The 24,619-nt window shown below is 41.4% G+C and overlaps 1 protein-coding gene across 2 annotated transcripts in view; it reads right to left on the reverse strand.

Annotated features, from left to right (window-relative positions):
- Dok5 (docking protein 5) overlaps positions 1–24,619 on the reverse strand; it is a 173,766-nt gene that overhangs the window by 73,048 nt on the left and 76,099 nt on the right. For both annotated transcript variants that reach the window (XM_008835132.2, XM_029564540.1), the window contains exon 2: positions 24,008–24,115. In XM_008835132.2, coding sequence (XP_008833354.1) covers positions 24,008–24,115 — 108 coding nt within the window. The remainder of the gene's footprint in view (positions 1–24,007; positions 24,116–24,619) is intronic.

Below are 24,619 nucleotides of genomic sequence, written 5' to 3' on the forward strand. Positions count from 1 at the left end.
ATGAGATGGCTCGTCAGTAAACAAAGAGTGGGCCTGAAGTGTGGGACTGGACTATAACTCTCAATACCTGCCCTACGATACCCTCCTTCCTACAGTTAAGCCCCATCTCCTCCTGGTTCCGCAACTTCCCCAAATCATACCACCAGCTTGAGACCAAGTGTTCAAACACACAAACCTGTGAGGGACATTCCACTTTCTTTCTTTTGTCTTAAGCAAGCCTAAAGAAGTATATTCCTCTTCTAATTTTTTTCTTTTGGTAAATTATTCATTTAATAACCACATAATTAGAAGAAGCATTTCATTATAACAGCATTGACATAGTCAATAACAATTTCCTGAGCTAAGATGCATCTCTTTCAAAATTGGCTGTAAATTTTTAGGTTTACAGTTGAATTAATACAGTTATATAATATCCACTTTCAAACTATAAGGATCATGAAATGAAGTCCCATTTCTATGTTTGTGATACCATTATTCACAACAGCAAAGAGAGGGAATATGTCTATCAACAGTTACTGGAGAAAGAAAGTGTAGTGTATTAGTAAAATGCAGTGCTATTCAGCCTCAGCACAGGAGGAACTCGTGTCTAAGATGTGAATAGGCCCTGACGGCCTCATCCTATGAGAAATGATCCCACCTATATAAGGATACTAAAACAGCTGCACTTACAGCAGTGGACAGCTGAACAGTGGCTGGATGGAGAACAGAGGGAATGATAAGTTGTTCAATGGGTAGAGTTCTGGTCAAAGATGAATAACTTAATAGTGGTGGTGTACTGCACAATAATGTGCATATAACTAACAATATTTTACTTCAAAGTTTAAGAGGGGTTGGGGTTACAGTATATGTGACTCCTTGTATTTGATATCCAACTCCCCAAAAAGGAGAGAAAATTTTGTTGAAGGGATAGGCACCATTTTATGTGTGTGCATTCGTGTGTCTGTTTTTACCATATAAACATTCAAAAAGAAACCTCTAAGACTACAAAAAGCCACTACTTATTATTTAAAATCATTTCATTTTTACTATATTTCTTTTTTATGTTAATTTCAGTTCATTGCAAATGATATTATTTATTAGTGGTAGCAATGATTTCTTTTTCTCCTACAGTTAATTTATTGAATCAGAACAGCTTTGATGATTTAAAGCATACTATTAAATCCATATTTAAAGCATGGATTATGACAGAAATTAGTGACAAAAATTTAAGAAAAACACCATCAATTTATTACTACTGGCCTGATTCTACTATTTTGAAGGTGACTTCCTTTCATTTAAGTTCTTCCCGAGTCCACGGCAAGGACTAGCCTGTAAGATCACAACAGCAATTCTCATCTGCTTGGCGGAAGTCAGGCAACAGACTTCAGCAGAGACAACCACTGGGTTCTCCTCGATAGCCCAGAGGTCAGCACTCGGAATATGACCACTTGTTTCCTTTGTGCCTTTTCATCTCGTTTCGCAGTGAGAAAAACAATGAAACACTTCAAGCTTCATGATTCAGACCCAAAACATGTGAGACTTACGGACTCAAACGAAGCAAATGTTTGACAGAGATGAGATCCAGGTGCAATTTTTCCACTTACTGCCAGAATTTTGATGACAGAAAATGACATCGAACATGACTAATGGTGTATAAATCAAGCTCATGTCGCTTTATCTACTTTTATGTATTTTTCATGCTAAAATAATAACAGGTCAAATTAGAAAGCATAAATAACTTCTGCTTAGTTTCTGGGCTGTTACCTGTCTGGTTGTTATTTCAATTTAATAATGAGTCCCCTTTCATCTATTTAAGTTCATGAACTCCAGAGATATTTCTCTTGAAATGGAGCCAAAATCTGTAACTATCAAGGAAGACTGGAAATGTCTATATGACTTACCAAAAATATCAATATTAAGACCTTTAAAATGTTTGATTTTTTTCAACAAATTGGACATTTGCTTTCAAAAGCTCAATGTAGGCTCCTATTGAATCTGATTTTGGACATCTGAGGGCAAATGATCATGGACCAATCCAGAGTTCACAGAAGGCAGTGGCTCCTTGTGGTTGGGACTTTTCTTAAGCATAAAGCCTGTATTTCAATAAAGGGATTAGAAAAGAAAGGGCTAAGATAAGATGAGTCAAATGCTTCTCTCTCTAAGATTTGGAGGCATTTAAACCAACCCAAAGGCAAACTTTACAGCTCCCAGCAAACTTCCTCACAGTCATGTATTTAATCACATGAGTTACTCATTCATAATTTTCACTCCTTCCAAATGCTTACAACTGTTTTCTGATGACTTTGGACTTGGAAACACAACTTTCTTTGGCCAACAGCACGTAGGCTAAGCCATGTGCAAGAAGGCCCTTTACATGCACGTGTAGTTAAGCATCTCCTCACCTCTTGCGTCTCAGCTTTCTACCATGAGGAAAATATAAATGTTCCTTCCTGGGTCTCAACACAACCAGCATATTTCAACAGGGTTCAATCTAATCCAGCTGTTTCCAGTACACCGACAGTCAACCCAGACCTCTGATGTAACCAAAGCAAGAGATAAATATGCATTGCTGTAAGCCACCGAAACTTTGGGATAATGGCGCTAGCAGATGTTGGCGAGGGTACCCTCTGTCTGATTTCCTTTTTTGCCAAGACTTGTCAGAGTTTCACTCTGAAATTTCATGCCAGTATTTTGTAACAACAATGCTTCTTATATTTAGGAGGCCAGATTCCTTACACAAATACGCATTAATCAGGGAACAAGCATCTCAACTAAGCGCATCTGCTCTACGTGAACCTTAAAATGTGAAAGAGAGCTCAGTTTTTCGAAACCCCTTGCTTTGATATGGATACTAATAACAATATGACTTAAAAGCTCAGGCTATCAGTAGCATGAACTCTTCCTGCCATACCTAGATAGAGCCCATGGACCAAAATCACATCTGGTAAAGAAACCTCAAGACTGCAATCCCATGATCCCTTACCTGTGTGCACATCTGTGTAGGCCCTTCCCAGATTGATGGATGAGCACAATTTAAGTCAATATCATCTCTCTAGTCAGCATTGTTAACTAACATCTAATACCATTGGTTAGTTCTGTCTTTAAAAAACACTATATAAATGGAATCATGTCGACGTACTTTTTGGTGTCTGCATTTTTTGTCTCTTACACTTGCAAAAGTCATGCATGAGATGGTACATGAGAAGTTTTGGTGACTATTCTTAAACATAGTATTGATTTTTTTTTACTTAAAATTGTTTTGTTTGAGAATTCATGCATGTACACAATATGTTTCAGTAATATTTACCCTCTACTACCCCTCTTCCACCTCCCCCTGGATTCTCCCTCATATTTCCCTCCCACTCCCAATTCCATGTCTTCTTTAAAAATAACTCACCAAGTCCAATTTGTGCTGTCCATAAATACATGAGTGTGAGGCTATCCCACCGGAGCATGGTCAATCCACCAGGAACCATACCCCTAAAGAAAACTGATTCTCCCTCCCTTCGCACCATCAACAGTCAACAGCTCCACAGTTAGGAGTAGGGGCTTATGAGACCGCCCCCTTCCATGCTGGTATGCTGACTGTCTTGATCTGGTACAGCCTTGTGCAGGCGGTCACAGCTGCTGTGAGTTTCTGTCATGCGCAGAAGACGCTGTTTCACCCTCGTCCTCCCCGATCTTTGTTCAGCTCCCTCTTCAGTGATGCTCCCTGAGTCTTGTGGTAGAGGGTATGACAGCTGTTTATGGCTGAGCACCTGACTGACACTTGTTTCCTGTACTCTGACTTGTTGTGAGTCTCACAGTACTGACTTTTTTAAAGAAGCGTTCAACTGGACTCTCATATCTATGTCAAACCTAATAAATGAATTTTACTGCAGGTGATAGATAATACTCTTGTTGGGGAAGACCTCAGTCCTCTTTTACTCTTTATAATTTTTTAAATCCTTCATTTTAAAAAATGTGTTTTCTGTTTTCCGTCCTCTGGTCTCTGTAGGAATTCTGTGTTTATGGTTTTCTCTTCCAAAGATTAATTTTGAAGATTTTCAAACACAATAAATGCTGAAAGACTGAAGCATGGTCATGTATCCTCCACCTAAAATCACATTGACAAGCTTTCCCACCTTGATTTTATTTGCTTCATCACTTTCTTCACATGCAGATGTAATGAGGGTTTGTGAACATGTGCATATATAAACACTCATTTGTGGTGGACATGTTTGAAAGTAAATTATAGCCATTCACATGTACTGTCCCCACAATCCAACAAATATTTCTTGCAAATAACGAGGTTCATGCACATTATTGAAATATTATCTTCACAGTTAAGAAACAGACAAGAATTCCTTATATTATTTAATTTATATCTCAGACACAAAGTTCTCTGAAAGTCCCTCATGATGGTTTTAAGCTATGTTCATGCACACACTGATCACTCCAGTGCAGAGGCCAGCGAGGACTGACGGGTGGCATCTGTTCTTGTCCTGGGCCTCCTGATCTCAGAGTCCCCCACCTTTAGTAAGTGATACCTGTATTTAGAAAGCATCGTGTCAGATTTCCTTTAGAATGCTCTGTGTGCTAGACATTTTTATTTTCATTTTGTTTTGTTTTCGTTTCCTAATTTTAAAATGAAAGTTAAATCCACAAGTTTAGACCAGTGATTGAGGATGTAGCTCAGTACTAGAATATTGCCCAGTACAAAGCCCTAGGTTTACTGCATCACATAGGTGGTGGTGGGGGGTAGATAGATAGACATTAGATGATAGCTAGATGATAGAGAGAAAGATGATAGAGAGATCAATAGTAGATGATAGGTAGTAAATGATAGCTAGTTACATAGATAAATAATGGAAGATGATAGATAAATAGATGATGATGATAGATAGATAGATAGATAGATAGATAGATAGATAGATAGAAAGATGATAGATGCTAGATAGATAGATGATAGATGATAATAGGTAGATAGATAGACAAATGATGATAGATGATGATAGATAGATAGATAGATAGATAGATAGATGATTGATAGTTGACTGATAGAGGATAGATAGATATATGGATACTAATAGATGATTGATAGATGATAGATAGATGATAGATAGATGAATGATTGATTGATAGATGATTGAGAGAGGATAGATAGATATATGGATGATTGATAGATGATTGATAGACAGACAGATGATGGATAGGTAGATAGATATAGATGATAGATGATAGATAGATAGATGATAGATAGATAGATGATAGATAGATAGATGATAGATAGATAGATAGATAGATGATAGCTAGGTAGATAGATATAGATAGATAGATAGATAGATAGATAGATAGATAGATGATTGATAGAAGATGATAGATAGATGATAGATAGATAGATGATAGATGATAGATAGATAAAGATAGATAGAGATAGATAGAAAGATGATAAGCAGACAGATAGATGATAGATAGATGACATTCATATAAATGTCTCTCTTAAGACTACCTAATAAATGGTGCTATAGACATCATAGTGTATGTTCTCAGAAAGCCAACAAAGTCATTCTGCAAAATCTTCAGGGGATTGGTCACAGGACTCATGGAGACCAAAATCCATAGACATCCAAGTCCCTTAAACATGATGACTAACGGGTTGCCTTGCGTGTCCTTTAAATCATTCTAGAGTACTTAGAATTCCCAATAGTTAAATGCTATACAAATAGTTACTACTCTGAATTAATTAGGGAATCGTGAAAAGGAAATCGGTCTGTATGTGTTTGTACAAATAGGACCATCATAGAGAGACCTAAGTACCTAGCACATGGGAGAAACAATGAAATGTCTCCTAACATGTTCCATCTGTGGAGAGCTGAACCCACAGATGTAGAAACCACAGACGTGAAAGACAGACTGTGCTATCATAATATCCCCCACAGGATCTCAGGTTTATCAGCGGAGGTAGCTGCCATTCCTTCCCATACTAAAATGACAACTTTCATGTTTGTAATTGGAGCTGGGTGAATGCTTTGTCATCATACGAACATCCTGTTCCCAGTCACACTGCAGCAAAGATTCTGCATCCATTGAAGAATTTCTTTGCATTGAAATACTGTTCTTTTAACCCCACTGGTTATGCTGGTTATGCTGAGTTAAGCCTTGTATCTTTGATTGCCAGAGCCAGATAAATACTGAATGAATATGCTTTTCCTGTCTCCACTGCTTTTTATTAAATTAGTTTGGCACCACAGATCCCTATTATTACCAGGCTCACTGGTAGTGATTCATTTCTTTTAATCTCAAAAAATGCATAACTAATGCATTTAATCAAGTAAGCAATCCTACTTTCTATAATGCATTCTAGCATAAATGCCCACCTCGCCATCCAATGCACATGGGCATCCTTCCACTCAAGTTTTAACAGATTTGTCCTTAGGTGGGCTATGCACTCACAGGTAGCCTGCCCAGGATGGGGACCATGCTCCTGTACTGCACACCATCACCAACCTCTTCTGGGCACTCCAGCAGGCACGGCCAGCTAGCGGTTAACACAACTGCAAGGTCTAGCGACGACTATTTAGGACATGATGAGAAGCTAGGGTAAATAAGAAAGTCCCTTTAGTTACGTTCCTACTGAGGCAGGAATGAATGATACTCTGTTTCCGAAGGCATTCCCTAGCGCTGGCACCAGCACGAACAAAGCATGGACGTTTTCTTCCTGCCTCCCAGAATCCTCCCTTCAGCAGATGGTGAAGGCAGTCCAACTCGCCTTTCCTGGAGCAATGTAGGAAATGACAGAAGGCTACCTTGCTGGTGGCATGCTTTGTGGTCCACGTGTCTGATAGTGTTGGATAGCATTGCATAAAATCAGTGTGAAAAGAATTCTGATTCACTCTACTCAAGACATATCACAACTGCGTATCTCCTCCCACACTCTCTGGAGCCCTCTGAGAAACCGCTCTTTCTACTGATGGAGGAGGTGACGCTGGACATTGGAGTCTTGCCTGTCTCTTGGACAGTCCTTCAGAATGTCAGAGCACTCCCACACACCTCTCTGCAACCCAGTCTCATTATTCTAATAGACTTGCTAGAGGTTGTGTACTGAAGAGCTGTAACTCCACAAGCAAAGCCAACGCAATAGATTTCAGTTTTTTGCAGTTGCTTTTCCGTTTGTTTTTTTGTGCGTTTGTTTTGTTTTGCTTGTTTTGAAACAGGGTCTCCCTACAGCCCTAGCTGGCTTGAAACTTGTTATTTAAACCAGGCTGGCCTCGATCTCACAGAGATCCACCTGCATTTGTCTCTGCCTCCAGAGTGCTGGGATTAAAAGCATGCCTCACCACACCCTGCAATTTCATCATTTTATAAAATGCAGCTTTACCTCATCTTGTAAGTCCACTGGAATCAGTCTCATTCAAGGGGTCTTTTATGACCCACTGAACAAGCACACACCGTCTGCCCTTACTTACCTATACTTGGAAGCACTAACTCACCACATGCCCCAGTGCACTTCCAAGTTCCCTCCTCAATGGCAGGCTTGCTGAGGACTCCATTTAAAACCACAGTCCTCACCTCCCACACCATCCCCTCTCCAGGCTTCACTTTTCTTTTTGGCATCTGTCAGGTAGGACGACACAGGAGGTCTTTTCATTCATATATTTTTTTTGCATCTGTCTCTTCCTGGCTAGATTAAGGCACAGGGCCATCTGTTTTGTTTACCACTGTATTTGCGGTGCCCAGAACTGTGGTCCACATACAGTAGACCATTCCTAAGGACTTGATGAATGGACGCTTTAACGCTTAGGGTAGGCACCTTCATCAGATCCATTCCAAGCACAAGCCAAATGGCAGTCGTTCTGTCAGCATGATCAAGGTTTCTCAACCAGTGACAGAGGCCCTGGACTGGACCAGGCAGGCAGACTTCAGAGATTTACGTAGACCAAGTCTACATGTCCGTGAAAACAAGAGGTCCAGGAGTCTAACCTACAAAGATCAAAAGGCTCCCAGACCTAAAAAAGGGACTCTGCCTTGCCTGGGGCCATCTGTGGCACCCGGTATGAAAGCCACTACAATACCATCCTAAGAACAACAGTGCCAGTGCTTAATATTTACCTAGTTCCTGATCGACCTGCCAGGCTCTGAGTTATAAGTACTTCATATCAACTGCATCACTCAATTTTTTCATAACTTTCTAAGCAGCTACAGTAACTATTTATTTCCACACTGAATATATGAGAAAGTCAAGCTCTAAAAGGTTAACTTTTCTCACAACTACTAAATAACAGAGATAGCAATTCCAATACAGACAAGTAAGGTACTCTTTACTAAACCACCAAATGTCAACTAATGAACACAAAGTGAGGAATCAAAGAAGCCATGTTCTTCTTTAGGCCTGGGGATTCCTAAGGTGGATCTCAAGGATGCGCAAGGATTCATGAGGCGGAGAAAACAGAGAAGAATGTCCAAGCAAAAGCAATTCACAGCCATGAGGTTGTCTAGCCTTGGGAGGATGAGCACACAGGGAAGAGCAGAGGTGAGCAGGGTTGCGACGGGCGCACATGGACCAGGCCTAGGTGCTAAAGACTACAAGCAGGAGCCTCATGTGGGCTGTGAAACGAAACTGGGAACGTACAAGTTAACTGGCATAAGCTGGCAAATGTAACAGCCGTGGGGTGTGCATGCAAGCGTGCGCATGTGCGTGTGTACACCGTATATGCACATTTAGGAATCAGAATGGTTATGATGCAGGCCAGGGTTTCTCAATATGAGGGACCAGCAGAGTCATTCACATGGAATTGATGAGGAAGTCGTGAGTATCTGGCATAACCATTTATGGTGGCTTTAACCTTGGGGGAGGCGGGGTGAGAACTAGACCTGGAGACAAGAAGTCGGGTCGGGAAAGACCAGCACACAATGACCAATGAGTGATTAGGACAGCCACTGTGGAGCTGGAGAGATTGCTCAGTGGTTAAAAGCACTGACACCCTTGCAGAGGACTCGGGTTCAAATCCCAGCATCCACACAGCAGCTAACAACCATCAGTAACTCCAGTTGCAGGGGATCCATTGCCCTCTTCTGACTTCTGTGGGCACTGCATGACATGGGTACACTGCACATACATGCAGGCATAACTCTCATACACATAAAATAAAAACAAAAATAATCAAAATTTTAAAAAATACATCCACTTGGGTAAAAACGGGTGTAAGGAAAAGTTAGGAAGTGACTTAAAAATGAATTAATTACTGTACAGTCCCAATATTAGGTATGATGACTCCATCAAAGGAAAGAAAAACTCAACTTTCTCCTAAATTTCTGATAACTCTTTAAGGATGCCATCCTATTTAGAACTTCCAAAAATAGACTGTAAATTAATTGGTTTGTTTTAAAGCTATACACCAGATGTCTTATTCATCATAAATGATAGTATTCATTGAAATAAATGTTTAACAGCCAGCAATTAACAAAGTGGCCATACTTTAAAAGTTTAATTTGCTACTGAGAGGGTTTTGCCTTAACAACTTGGAAAACAATCATGAATTACACGATTCAATTTTCCAAATGGATTATTTTATAACTAGACAGGAAAACTGTTGAAATTTCATCTAGAGTTCCAAGGGAAGATTAATACAATTGGATTTTTAAAAGCATATTCGCTTGAGGAGCTGGAATCTGCATGTCGGAATTACACAATTAGTAGACGCTGTGTGGGAATATCAAAGACATTCTTGGTGTTCTGCAGAGTCTAAAGCCATTTAGGAAAACAAGGGCTTGACTTCCAAGTTTGCCCCTTTTCCTGCTGTTGGTAATTTACAGATGATGATTTATTTCTGTTTACTGAGCGGGGATGAGACTGCTACCTAAAAGGCAATTTTCTGCCTTGCCTTTGTTGGCTGCATCCTAATTATTTTTTCCCTTGTGGGACCGAATGAATTAAGTGAGCAATTCACTTTGTATATGCAAATTGCAAAGCTCTGCAGAAGCTTCAAATTACTTCATTCTTAAAAAAAAAAAAAAAAAAAAAAAATTAAAGCCATTATCCTACTGAAAATGAAGAGGCATAAGCCCCTTTAACTTTTGTATGTCTTTTTGGAAAACAAAAATGATAGGAAAGCAACCCCTTTCTGGGCCCATCAGGTTTCCTCAAGTATTAATAAATAACCCATTAAGCTAAATTGTGGTTATTATTATCACATAATTACAACGTTTAAAATTTCAGGGTACGCTTATAAACATTTCTATTTAAAACTTCCAAAAGAGTTTGTAGAATGCATTCTAAAACGTTTAACTCTTTCATACTGTTTTTTTTTCTATGAAAATAAGAATGATTTTAAAATGGAGAGAGTGGTTAGAGACACGCAAAGAGAGACACATTCAATTTTAATGCAAAGTCCTGAGCACAAGGCTTTGTGTTCACAAGTCTCCCCTCAGGACCTCTGAACAGAACAGTTTAGGCAAACATTTTTTAAAAGGTTTCTTAAGAAAGAACTAGTCTAGACAGTCCTAGCCCAACCCCTATATTAGTGGGTTTCATTCTTTCCAAAAATATCTATGTACCCTTGGTCACTTAAAATAAACTGGACTTGTGCCTGTCTGAGTCATAAATTTGAACTGTCTCCCTGAAGAGTGGGTCTTTATTTGTACATAGAAATAACTGGAATAATTCATTTGATCTTTCTGTCTCTCCTTTTACAAAAATGCAGGAACTGGCAGAACAGAATCTGGCAGGAAGTGCGCTTTCATAAGCTGACTGTGAGTGTATGAGTCCCAACAACCTTTCTAGAAACAACCTGGCAGAAGTGAGCATGGTTTTACTAGAAAAACAGATGCACAAGTTCTTCATGAAGGTGGAATTCATATTAATAAAACCCCCAATCCGCTTTCCCATCATTTGGCATGCTTAAATTATGGTGTAATAAGAACAACAGGATGTCTAGAGTTCATGCATCAATGAGGTAAACCCATGAAGAACAAACTTAGATGTAAATTCAAAACACAAGAGGATGGGGACTAGTGCACATAATGTAACCATATCGTGTATCTCATAAGCCAGAATATTTTGAATGTCAAAGGAATTGCCATGACAATTTATAAACAAAACACATACTCACCAAGACTGTCCTGAGGAAACCTGGATTCAGATTCTCCTTAAATATAATGCCAAATGAATTGGTCCATGTTTGCCTTTACAATATACTCTGCACATGTATGAGAATGCGTTTCCCCATTTGTTTCAGAGAGAAGGGTGTGAAAAGCAAGTAGTAAACCTATTAGACATTTGTCTTGAGACAAAGACTAGGGCCTGGCGTCAAATTTTATTTCCTGTTTTATTGAAAACTTTTCCATTGTTTAAGTTTGATTTAAGGAACATGTGTGAGTTTTGTACTTTAAATAAACATTGTGAAGGTCGAAAGGGGTCTTAAAGAAGTCTCAAAAAAAGTGAGGTGCATTTTCATCCTGTTCCAACACAACTTCATGAGCAGGGACTCTCTTGGTCAAGCTTAATCTATAATAATCTTCCAGACCCAAAAGCCAGCTGATTCATCTTTCACCAACTGGAGAAAAATCTACCAGCTTTTGTCTTTTGACATCACTTAAGAGCACTTCCAGGTATACTTGGATTACATTCAAGTGATCCCATACAAGTACCCATGTGCACACATGAAGCCAGAGAGATTAAAACCTTGATAGATGTGTATTCTACTAAGAAATTTGAGTGGAAAAAAAAAAGAAATTCTAAAAGTAATAAAAAATAAAGTGTATAGATAAAGGTTGCTTTGTTTTATTTTTATTGTTTTGTGTAATAACAAGACTATAAGAACAGCACTAGAGAGATGGCTCAGGAGTTAAAAGTCCAAACTGCTCTTACAGAGGGCCTGAGTTTCGTTCCCAGCACCCATATTAGGCAGCTCACAACCACTTATAACTCCAGAGGATCAAACGCCTCTGACCTCCTCAGGAACCTGCACACACCCACACATAGACTCACATATATACATATAATTAAAAATAAAATAAATATCTCTTTAGAAAGACTTATAATTGCCTAAGAATAGAGACCAGCAAGATGGCTCAGTAGGAGAAGATGCTAGCCGCCAGACCTGATGACCTGAGTTTGATCCCTTGGACTTGGGACCAACATGGTGGGAGATGAAAACCAATACCCAAAAGCTGTCTTCTGATCACACATGTACATGCACACATACCACACATTCATAAGTAAATGTTTTTTAAAAATTATAAGACTATAAAGGTGGAACAAATTAATAGACTAGTGATAAGCTAGTAATTAAATTTCCATAAACCCCTAGAAACCTGAATCTTTACCCAAAATGCAAGGACAACCAATCATACATAATTTTTAGTAAAATGATTTTGGGACAGTAAAGAAAATCATTTGTATTTTTTAATGTTTCTTTTATTATCAATACTTCTCTGTGTTAGATGCCCTCTGAAGCTTGAAGAGAGCGTCAGATCCCCTGGAGCTGAAGTTACAGGTGGATGTGAGCCTCCAGACAAAGGTGCTGGTAATGGAAGTCCAGTCCTCTGGAAGAGCAGCAAGTGCTCTTAACCACTGAGCCATCTCTGCAGCTCAGGGGGATCATTTAAACTAGATGATTACCCTCAGATTATAGCTCCAAAATGACTGTTTTCTACAAGCTACGTACTTCATTGAAAAGGACTTCAAATTTAATCCAAAGTAAATGTCTTAGTAATCCTTCAGTTGCTGTGACAAAATACCCTGACCAATACCAACTTGGGGAGGAAAGGGTTTATTTATCTTACATCTTACAGGACACAATTTATCAGGGAGCCCAAGGTAGGAATTCGGGGCAGGAACCTGGAGGCAGCAGCTGGAGCACAGACCATGGCTTGCTCCCCTGGCCTGTGCTCAACCTGCTTTCTTATACAATACAGGCCCACCTGCCCAGGGGTGGCACCACCCACGGTGGGCTGGGCCCTCCCACATTACTCATCAAGAAAATACCCCACAGACATGACCACAGGCCAGTCCAATGGAGGCAATTCCCCATTTGAGGCTCCCTCTACCCAGGTGTGTCAAGTTGACAACTAAAGCTATCCAGCACAGTAAATTAAATAGTTGGATATAAACAACAAAACATGTACAAGATACGTGGGATAGCCATTGCAAAGCACTGGTGAAGTAAATCAAAGAACTCCTAAACACATAGAGAACCCTACCAAGTTCATGAACAGATCTGGTGTAGAAAAGATGTCAATTTTCCCACACTTGGATCTATAGGCATAATTCTTCTCAAAATCCCAACAAGGGTTTTTGGAGAAAGAGACAGACCTATCTAAAAATGCTTAAAGTTAGGTACAGCAGGGGCTGGAGAGATGGTTCAGAAGTTAAGAGCAATGACTGCTCTTGCAGAGGACCCGGGTTTGATTCCCAGCACCCACATGGCGGCTACGAGCCTTCCTTAATTCCATCCAGTTCCAGGGGAATCCAAAGCCCTCTTCTGATCTCCACGCATTGCACGACACAGGTGCACTCACATACATGCAGGCTCACATATGTGCAGGCAATACACTCGTACCCATAAAATAATAAATAAAAAATATAGTTAGGGACAACAATAGGGTGATCAAAAGGACATGGAAAGGAAGAATGAGATGGAGGGCTGGAGTGACCCTCACCACCCAGGGCCAAGGACTATATCCAGCCTCAGTAATCAAGGCAGCATGAAACTGTTGGCAGAGAGGAACAGATCCATGGAAATTAATAGAAAACATGAAAGTAGATCTGTACAAATCCTCCTGAATGATTTTTTAACAAATATGAAAAAAATGAACTTCATGGAGAAATGACTTTGTTCACCAAACGGCATTGGAATGTCTGGAAAATCACAGATAAATAGGAAGGAAACACAGGCAACATTTCACACCTTGCCTAAAGGTGAACTCAGAATGAATCAAGAACTTAAATGTAAAAGCTTGTTACATTTTTTCTAGGAAAAAAACAAAGGGAAAAAAGAAAGTCTCTGACGTCTGAGACTAAACAGAAAGTCCTTCAACTTGACACCAAAAGTAGAGGGGACTATGATAAACTGGATGTCGTCAAAATTAAGACTTCTGTTTTAGAAAAATAGCGTCACAAGTCATGCATGGGAAGAATCTAGAAATGTAGGTGAGCATATCCCCTCCCCCTCTCTCTCCTAAAAGGAAAAGGAAAAAAAAATAATAAACTAGTTAAAAATTGTTAAAATAGGGGGCTGGAGAGATGGTTCAGTGGTTAAGAGCACTGGTTGCTCTTGCAAAGGACCTGGGTTCAATTCCCAGCACCCATGCAGTAGCTAGCAACCATCTGTGACTCCAGTGACTCCAACACCCTCTTCTGACCTCTGCGAGCTTTGCACAACACTGGTGCACTTACAAACATGCAGGCAATACACTCATACACATAAAAATAATAAATAAGGGGCTGGAGAGATGGCTCAGAGGTTAAGAACACTGGTTGTTCTTGCAGAAAACCTGGGTTTGAATTCCAGCATAAATAAAATATTTTTAAAAATAATAGTAAATAAATAAAATTGTTAAAATAGATGAAGATACATTTGATAGAAAACACAGGGAAATGTTCGGTGTCTTCAGCTGTTATGTCATGCACATTAGAATCACAGTGACTCTTCCTGTCATGTTTAAAATCAAAATAGTAGTAAATAGGGACACCAAGGACTGGTGGGATTGCAGAGGAAAGAAGCACTCATCTGTTGCTCAGGGGAACATAAGACTGTAGACTCGCCCTCACCCACAGATGGGTATTTTCTTATAAAACTAAAAGTGCAGGTATCAAATGATCCAACAACTGCATCTTGAGGAATTCATCCCGGGGGGAATGAAAAACTTACATATTTATGCAACAGCATACGCATAAATATCCACAGCAGCTTCGTCTGTACTGACTTACCCTCGTGGTCTTCAGTAAGTGACTGCTAAGCATATTGTGGTAAGCCGGACTGTGGCATCTTATTTAACAATGAAAATCAACCACCTATGGATACGGACATACCACATGGGTGCATCCCAAGACACTGCTGTTGAATGAAAGAAGTTAGTGACGACAGATTATATGCTACAGTATTCCATTTAAATGGTATATTTGAAAAGAAAAAAATGATAGTCATGGAAAACTGATCAGTGCTTGCTAGGATGGGAGGCCTAGGGGTGGGCGGCTCTAAAAAGAAAACACAGGGGCCTACGAGATGCTCACCGGGCAAAGGCTGTGTAAGTCTGGTGACCTGAGTTCAGTCCCCAGAACTCAAGTGAAGATGGACAGAGAAACTGACTCCATAACGTTGTCTTCTGACCTCTACGAGCAATCCATTGCGCGCGCGCGCGCACACACACACACACACACACACACACACACATACACACACACACACACACACAGATTGTGCTCCAACAGAACAGCACATCACAAGGTTTAGAAATACGGAAATGAAGTCAGAGCATTCGGAATTTAACATCAGCATTGTCCAGCTTTGCTCCTTCGAATGACCTCATCTGTTCAATGGGCACGATAGCACCCATCTGCTATGACTGTGGTGGAACTGAGTTATTATATATTATTGATAGCCAAAGTGAAGTCACTAGCTCAGTGAAAGGTATGGTATATTACTAAAGAAGTTTTATTGATAACTTATTCCTGAGCCCTTAGATTAGATCAAGCACAGAATAGATAAGAGATGTATCTTATCCATTTTTAGAAAAGTGTATTAACCTTGTGATGTCATGCCTATCGTTATGATTCCTGGTCTACAGATTAAGAACTTAAGGCAGGCTACCAAGATGGCTCAGCAGGCAAAGGCACTTGCCATCAAAACTACCTAAGTTTAATCCCCAGGACCCACATGGTAGAAGGGGAAAACTACTGACTCCATTGATTGTAATCTGTCTTCCACATGTGTCCTATGAAAACACACATGCAAATCTTCAGAGCCTGTGGGAATTGCAACGGGTGTGGGTATGTTTCTAATGGTGGTGAAAAGACTTAAAAATCTATCTGAACAGCTTCCAAGGCCCCACCCATGTCAGAGGAGCTTTTAGCAGTTGATGGATGCTGAGGGAGGGAGAGTCACTTTCCTTTAAGGATGGAATGTCATGCCCCGGGGGACAGCCACACACCCATGTGCATTGAGCAGCACTAATGGATTCAGGGGGTTATTAATAGCAAAAGTAAATTTTTTCAAAAAAGGACAAGAAGTTGGAAGGGAGATGGTGCGGGAGGCACTAAGGAGAGTTGATGGGAGGTAGGGGTGGACGGATATGATCAATATACTGATATAAATGCATGCAAGTTTTAGAGCTGCCTGGTGGCACACGCCTTTAGTCTCAGCACTCAGGAGGAAGAAGCAGGCAGATCTTTGGGAGATAGAGTCTAGCCTGGTCTACATAGCAAGTGCCAGGCCAGGTGGGGCTATGGGGAGGCCCTGTCTCAAAAAGACCCCACAACAACAAAAAAAATGCAACTTTCAAAGAATAAAAAGTATTATTAAAAAAGTTTTCATAAGGATAGTTCTATAGCTATCTTGTACTTGAACTTGCCATCCGTGGATGACATCTGGTCCAGCACTCATGACTTACGACACAGTGAGGCTTACACCATGGGGCCAACAACACTGTCAATGCTGTTCCAAGCGTGTCTGTTCTACATGGCATGTTTATTCTCACTCCCCAATTGTCCTCCTGGAAAGCTGTCATCTGGCATATTAAAGCGCTCAGCTTTCCAGTCACACTTAGGCTACTCGTGCTGAGGAGGCAGAGATAGCAAATGCATCCTTGGCAGGTCCAACTGTGTATCTGACAAAATAGTATTTCGTAGAGAACAATGTGTCTGATGGAAATCTTATGGTAGCTGAGGTATTTGAGTCGTTACATCAAAAAGCATGTATACTCGCATTGTGGCTCGAATGTGAAGCGTCCCCATAGAAGCATATGTGAACACTTGAACATTTGGTCCCCAGCTTGTGGTGCCATTCGGGGAGGTTGTGGGACCTTTAGGAGGTGGAAACTAGATGGAGGAAGTAGGAACTGGGGAGAGAAGACCCAGGGGTTATGGTCCAGCCCCACTTCCTGTCCCATCTGCTCCGGCTCCACCCAGATGTGAGAAAGCTCCTCCCACCATGGTTGTCAGCCCCTCCCGCCACCATGCCTTCTCTGTGAAATGAGCTGTATCCATGCAAACCATGAGCCAAACTACTAATAAATCCTTCCTTCCTTAAGTGACTCTTATCTGGTAGTTGTCAGGTCACAGTTACAGGGAAAGTAACTAATACCGTTTAAACTAATATAAATAACTGAAATAAGAGGCCAAGTTTAGGGGCTAGAGACATGGCCCAGCGGTTGAGCATGTTGGCTGCTCCTGCAGACCTGGGTTTGATGCCAGCACCCACATGGTGGCTAACAACCATCTATAACTCTAGTTCCAGGGGAATTGACACTCTCTTCTGACCTCCATGGGCATTGCACGACACGGGTACACTTACATACATGCAGGCAATATACTTATCCACATAACAATAAGTAATTTTTTTAATAAAAGAGGCTAAGTTTGTCACCAATGAGTATGCTACAGCCTCCACTTGTGATTCCTACTAAAATCCTTTTGCTTTGTCCCTTCATTATTACCTCCACAAACAAACGAGAGACCAAATAATAGTGATAATAATAACAAAATTTTCAGGTCAAGGCAACTCAGAAAAATATTCAGTTTGATCCCATGTTCTACTAAAATGGTATTCTTTTTGTGTATATGTATATATGCATGTGTTGTGTGCATATGTATATGTATGTAGGTAAGTATACTGCATGTTTGCATGTAAAATGTGTGTGTGTGTGTGTGTGTGTGTGTGTGCGCGCACATGCAATATATAGGAGGGAAAGTCAAAATCTTCAGAGGCTTAAGCAAGGCAAGGTCAAAGTGTATTCCCCTCAGGAAGAAGCATCAATAGTAGCAGTCAAGGGACAGCTGGTTCCATGGAGCCAGGAAGCAGAGACACCGAGCTTCCGAGCTTCGGCGGCTTCTTTCTGACCAACTGCTGTGTTGTGCTCAACCCATGAATTTAACAGGATCCTCCACCACGATGGCTGCCGCCCATTTCTAACCACCAGGAGGAGAACTGGCACCTTCCCCCCTTATCTCCAGGGACCTGCTGTCACCATGGTGCTGAATGTGACCAAAGTCACTACACAAAATAGTCCCAGAGGACTAGCTCAGGATGAATCAGGAAAGTCACAGGGAGGAAACAGACAAAGAGCTTGTAAGAGATCATCAGGTTTTGCCACATGGACCAGGAAAGGAGGTTAGTTGCTGCAAAGGGAAGAGGCACGCAAACCCGGCAGAGACGGGACACGGGAGGTATGACGGCTAGTCCTGGGTGTCAACTTGACTAACGCAGGAGGGAAGAAGGAAGAAGGAAGAAGGAGAATCAAGGACAGTTTGCTGGTCTTGGCTTTGAATAGCAGCACAGATCTCAGTGCCCAACCATGAGACAGGAAGCCACAGAAAGTAATCAAGCTTAGGCAGGACAGGGAGTTTATTCAGTTTCAAGTATAGTGAAGGGGGCTTCGGCACTTGCACCCCCTTCCCCTGTAAAAGTTAACCTATTCTATCCACTATGCCGGTGCCTAGGCATGTGGGTCTCCAAGTGCTTACCATTGGAGAACCCATCAACACATAATCATCATTCAGTTTATGAAGATGTGAGGCTACGTATTCTTGCCTGGTACATTTCTTGAGCAAGCAGATGACTCCAACTGGGTATATTTGAGCCCTGAAAGAAAAGACTATGATGTGTTCTAAGATTCTCAAGAAACATGTTACAGACAGCTACATCAAAAGAGGAAAAATTTTAGAAGGAAAACTAAATAAAAAAGAATGAGTCAGAGTCATTAGTACAGAAAGAATTCTGATACAAGCATACGTACACACAAGGAGGGAAGGAGAGGTGTCAGGAGGGAGAGGGACAGGAAAAAGAGAGAGAGGGAGATTATATTCTAGGACATTGGGAATTATAGCTCACAGTTCACTTGAAGAGCCTAAAATTCAATTTTCCTAGAACCAAGAACAGAGCCTGGTACTGACCTTGTGAAACAGGAGTGATTTGGCTATGAATGAAGGGCAGGGACAGAACAAGCTTAAGGCGGTTTGGCAAAATGACAAAGGTAATAATGGCAATTGTTTCTTGCGGTCAGAAGGTCTTGCACTCTTTTAAACACATTTACAAGCATTTGCCATATCCGACACAGGCTCTTTCTGTGGTTTTGATGCAGTAGGAAATTATCTCCAGCAGCTCACTGTTGATACATCAATGGACCCAGTGGACATTTGGTAAGAAAGGAAATTCATAAAAGCCGGATGATGTCCTGGATGGTTTTCATTAGAATTAAATTATTTGTTCAATGGAATACGTGGAAAATGGGGGAAAGAAGAGAGGAGAGGGCAGGAGAAGAGGATGATGGGAAAAGGAAAAAAGGGAGGAAAGAAAGGAAAGAAAGATGGGGGAAGGGAGGGGAGGGGAGGGAAAAGGGAGCAGGTGAGAGGTCAGTTTGCCAATGCCGACTCAGTCGTTCAGAAGTCCTCTGCACAGTAGCTCAGAGCCTGTGACAAGTGGCACCGGATGGTGGAGTTCAAGGTTGGGTGTCTCCTAGTGTTACCTTCCCAGCTGAAAACCTGACGCAGCCCAGTGTTATCTGAGGGAGTCTTACTTGGAGGATTATCTCAATCAGGGGGCCTGTGTGCATGTTTGTGGGGCATGTTTCTTGCCGCTAACTACTGTATAAGGGCCCAGCCCACTGTGGGCGGTGCCACTCCCTGACAGATGGTCCCAGGATGTATAAGAAAGTGGCTGAGCAGGACCAGGGCCAGCAAGCAGTGTTCCTTCGTGATTTCTGCCTCCAGGTTCCTGCCTTGAGCTCCTATCCGGACTTCCCTCAAAGATGGACTGTGACCTGGAAGTGTAAGATGAAATCAACCCTTTCCTCCCCAAGCTGTTTTTGGTCACAATAACAGAAAACAATCCAGAACAGTGTAAGAGACATTAAATATTAATCTTTTCTTTCAAACCCTGTAAAACTTGGAACTTGGTTTATGACAAGGAATTCTAATCTTTTAATCCCACCATATTCTGTAAGACTTTGGTTTAAGGAAAGGACCTGATGCATTCCTAAGCCTAATGGCTGGGGGTGCGGTGGAGCTCTTCTCCCTTTGGCCTGATTCTTTTAAACTAGCCAGGTGGGAAAGACTATGAGGTTGGACCTCAGCCAATGGGGAAAAGACAGTTCTCTTAGGGACCAAGCTTCCAGGTCCTGTGTGCTTGCTGGAGCTGACTGATCACACAAGCCACCCTTTTGCAAAAGTAAAATCTGCCTTGCTGAGTTACTTTCACTTTATTAGGGTGTCCCCATGTGGCAGCAATGGAGTCCTTGGACCTTGGATTTTATATCTAACAACAGGGTGTAAATATTGCTGTCCCCACATTTCTTTGACCACAAAATCTCACTAATCAGAAAAATCTCTTTGCCAGACTCTGGCATACATTTTAGGAAATATTCTCTTAGACCTGTTGGAATTATCCTGCAGGTCCAAGATGAGTTGGATCTTCTGGTATTAGCCTCATGTGATGATAAGTAAAGGTGATACTGTCATGCCTCACAAGTCACCTTTACTCAGAGAAGAGCACTGTGAGAGAGACACAGAAGCCAAGGCAGGATAGAACCCATGGGCCATCCAGATCACATACACAAGAGTCACTCATGCCTCAAAATTAAAGCTATGCAAGGGTCTCCACCACTTTGGCTGATGGGAGTTTGCAGTTAAGAAGGTCAGGAACTATATTTAAAGTCACAAGAGTCTTCATGTTGTTGTAATTCCCATTAATCAAATTCACAGCATCTCTGACAGCTTAGGGTACTTGAAGAGAACTGCATGGAGGAGTAAAGAAACAAAAAATGTGTGAAAAGTGGATTTTTTTCTGTGTTGTCATATATTTGCTTTCTTCTTTTTTTTATTTTTTTTCATAAGAGCCCCTTTAGCTACGTGATCCAGGAGAACACACTGAATTTTAAATTTCTACAGTCAACTTCTTATGTTAAAACTTCTAAAAAGATTTGCGTATGCTGAATAGGCATTCTTAGAATAATGTCTTGAACAATAAAATGCATGCTTACAAACACAACAGGCTTCCTACTGGAAGGGCGTGGTTCCCAAAGTCCACATCATCTCTATGTCGATTGACTGGCATAACATATACACCCTCATTTCTTTTGCAAATCCCTTTATGTATGGTAGAAGAGATGTTGAAATCTGGTCACGGTTTGCGACTTATAACCTTGGTACTTTATTATCAAGGTTCATAAATTACACAGAATTTAGATTAAAAAATGCATATCTCAAAATTACTTATCCACCCCCCAAGAGATTAATACTAAACACATCAAATTTGCGAGAGTAAAAGGGAAGAAGGGATTATGGGAACTCATCAAGGATGTGGAGGCTTAATGCAGATAATTCCTCCTCAGTTCCAAAGCTTTGAACTTGGTTAATGATTATTACAGATGAAAGAAAGTGCAGTTTACCAAGCTCCCCAAAGATTTGCATATTAAATTGCAAACCAGCAGGTAGGGTAGTGTGTGCTCAACTTCCCCTTCCTTTATCAAGCTTGGGAGGTGGGGAGTGAGGCAGGCACAGGTCAGGTCGGCTCCAGCTCACTTTGGTATTATGTTTGAATCTGTCCTAAAACTTCTAAGTCCTGGCTTTTTCTGCTCCTATCACCAGGACCACCCATATCCTCCAAAATAAAATTCCTTTTTCTGATTTCAGATGCCTCTTTTGGTAAGCCTATTAAAAGTCATACCAATATCTGTATGTTTTCTGATCCTTCTGCTAACAATATTTTTTTTCTTAGTACTTTAAGAAGTTGTTTGCTATGTTAGGCAATAATAATTGATAGTGGTGTCCCCCACCCCCATACACACATGCACACAAAATCCCTGTCCTCATGAACCTTATTTTATATGGGGGAGGGAAATGCCAAATGAGAATGTCTGCAATAGTAAGTGCTAAGGACAAAAGAAGAGGGGGATCAGAAGCGGGTGTCTAGATGGGCCCCACTTTAAATAAAAGGGTCAAGGATGACTTTACTTAAGAGAAGAATTTGAATAATCACCCTGCCTGCAATAAGGGAGGAAGTGAGCTGTGTGGGTCCAGAGAAGGAGCTGAATTCAAGGGAAAGGCAAAGCACAAATGTGGTTGATATGTCCAAAGAGACAAGGATCCTAAGGGGTCTAGACAAAACAAAATGAGATTGTGGACATTGAGCCTGGAGGTTACACAGGACACGGGGACTCAAGTACTGCGATCCTGTGGCCACTGAAAGTATTTCGCTAAGAGAAGTGACTTCATTCAGACTTGAGTGTACCAGCAGTGGACAGTGCAGTCATTTGGTCCCCAGGGGTGACAGTGGGGGCTATGGGAAATGTCTGGAGTCTCCACATACTTAGAATACAGAGTCTTCACCAAGAGTTAATGGGCAGGATTTGAGGAGTCCCCACAAAGTAGCCCTCACTTCTGTTGGGTTTACACACGTCTGTCAGCAAAACAGCCTGTTTCTCCACCTTTCCTGTCTCCATTCAGAAAGTCGGTGCGGTGTAGGGCTCATGAAGAATGGTCATGTGTGGGAATATTTGGAGCATATATACACAAGGAAGGAGAAAGGACCTAAGTAGACACATGCAATGACCAGGCCACTGTGATGTTGGAGGCAGGCTGAGGTTCATAAGGGCTTGTTAGGTAATAGTATATTAGCGGGCTTGAGGGTCACTGGAGATGCACACCCCCTCACCTCCCGTATCCAGTTGCTTGTTAAACCAGGCATGGAATTCCGATTATTGTCAAAAGAATGGGATCTAGCATTATCTTTGGCCCTGGGCAGAGGAATCAACATTCTGAAGTAAGCAAAAAGTCCTAAGACCACTATCCAGTGGAGGCTTTGTAGAAAAAACACAGGCATACTACTGTGCCCTTTCTTAAGAGTTAACCCGACTGGGCCTGTCGATCTGAAATCCTCCGGGCAGGAAAGCACCCACCAGGGAAAGCTGGCTGTTCTGGAGGCTTTAGAAATACTGTAGAATCTGCCTTCAGTGTCCTTCTGGCCACTGTCCACTCCTACCGCCTGAGAGCACCTCTTCTTTAAGGCCACAAACCCCGCCTAGCCTCTGCACGCCGCTCTGCGTGACCCATTGGGAATCTTTCAGCAGAGATCACAAGGACCTGGGAGACCAGGGAGTTCAGAAACAGAGAGACACCCCCCCCCACACACACACACACACACAAGTTGCAGGGGAACTACACTTTTTCCAGCGACCTAAGCTCTACGTTTGTCCAAAAGATGAGCCAAATGCTATGTTGGGGGGTTGGTGCTTTCTTGGCAGACAAGGTCTCCTAAGCACAGTAAAGAAGTCAGGCCTAGGCCTTTGTCTGCTGTCCTCTCCTCAGGTGAGGTACTGGGTAAGCATGGGCAAACAGCCATGTAACACTATTATGGTAGCAAGAAAGGCCCTTTAGGAGCCTGGGTGGAGACCCAACAACCCAGTTCAGCCAGGTCAACCACCTGTTGGAGGGACCACCCCTGGGAAGGGGCTTCACCTTGTCATGCTAACGAGAAAGGCAGATTGATGAGAGCCAAAATCCCCATTTGGCCCATCTTTTGGATAAACTAGAATTTAGGTCGCTAGAAAAAGTGTAGTGTGAACTTTTCCTGGAATCCCACCCCCTAGTGCAGCAGCGAACCGGCCAGCAGCCCTGTAGCAAATCTGTGTGCGTTTCTGAATTCTTCTAGGCTCTTTTTCTCTTCTTTCTTTGCTAAGCTTCCCCTGAAAGTCTGGGTTTCCCCAGCATTTTTAATTTCTCACTCCTTTAAAATTCCCCTCCTCACTAGGGATTGCCAATCTGCCACAAATCTGACCTTTGACCTTTGTTTTCGGACAGTAAATTCAAGCCCCCACCTTCTGAAGTGGCTCTTACCTTGTGGTAACACCTAAAATATGCAGCACGTTCATCAGAGAACTTCTCGAGTCTTTTTGGACCCTTACTTGAAGCTTTCTTGAACACTAACCAGCATCGTTGATAAATCTGAAAGAAAACACAAAGACAGTTTAGCATCTCCACTGACGTGGTGGTTCCTGACGTTTGCAGTTAAATATTGTCCTTTGGATGTTTCTGCCTGTAAAAGATTCACATTTGAGAAAATTGTAACATTTCTTTGAGAAAATAAACGTCAGGAAAAGAAATGGGAAAACTATATATGGTTTAGACAATTCCTGAAATCAAAGTAATATAAGTGGTTGAGGGTTAATTTCTCAATGTTTTGATAATGATTACTGGTAGTTGCATTGCAAAAAAGTTTGGAAGATAAAAATCTCAAATCAGGGGCTGGAGAGATGGCTCAGTGGCTAAGAGCACTGGCTGCTCTTGCAGAAGACCCTGCATGGCAACCAACAACCATCTCTAATTCCATTTCCAGGGGACCCGACGCCCTCTTCTGACCTTCATGGGCATTGCATGACACGGGCGCACTTACCTACATGCAGGCAATACATACACAGAAAAATAATAAAAATTAAAAAAAAATAAATT

The sequence above is a fragment of the Nannospalax galili genome, unplaced genomic scaffold (assembly GCF_000622305.1).
Source record: "Nannospalax galili isolate Female #2095 unplaced genomic scaffold, S.galili_v1.0 scaffold596, whole genome shotgun sequence".
Classification (NCBI taxonomy): domain Eukaryota; kingdom Metazoa; phylum Chordata; class Mammalia; order Rodentia; family Spalacidae; genus Nannospalax; species Nannospalax galili.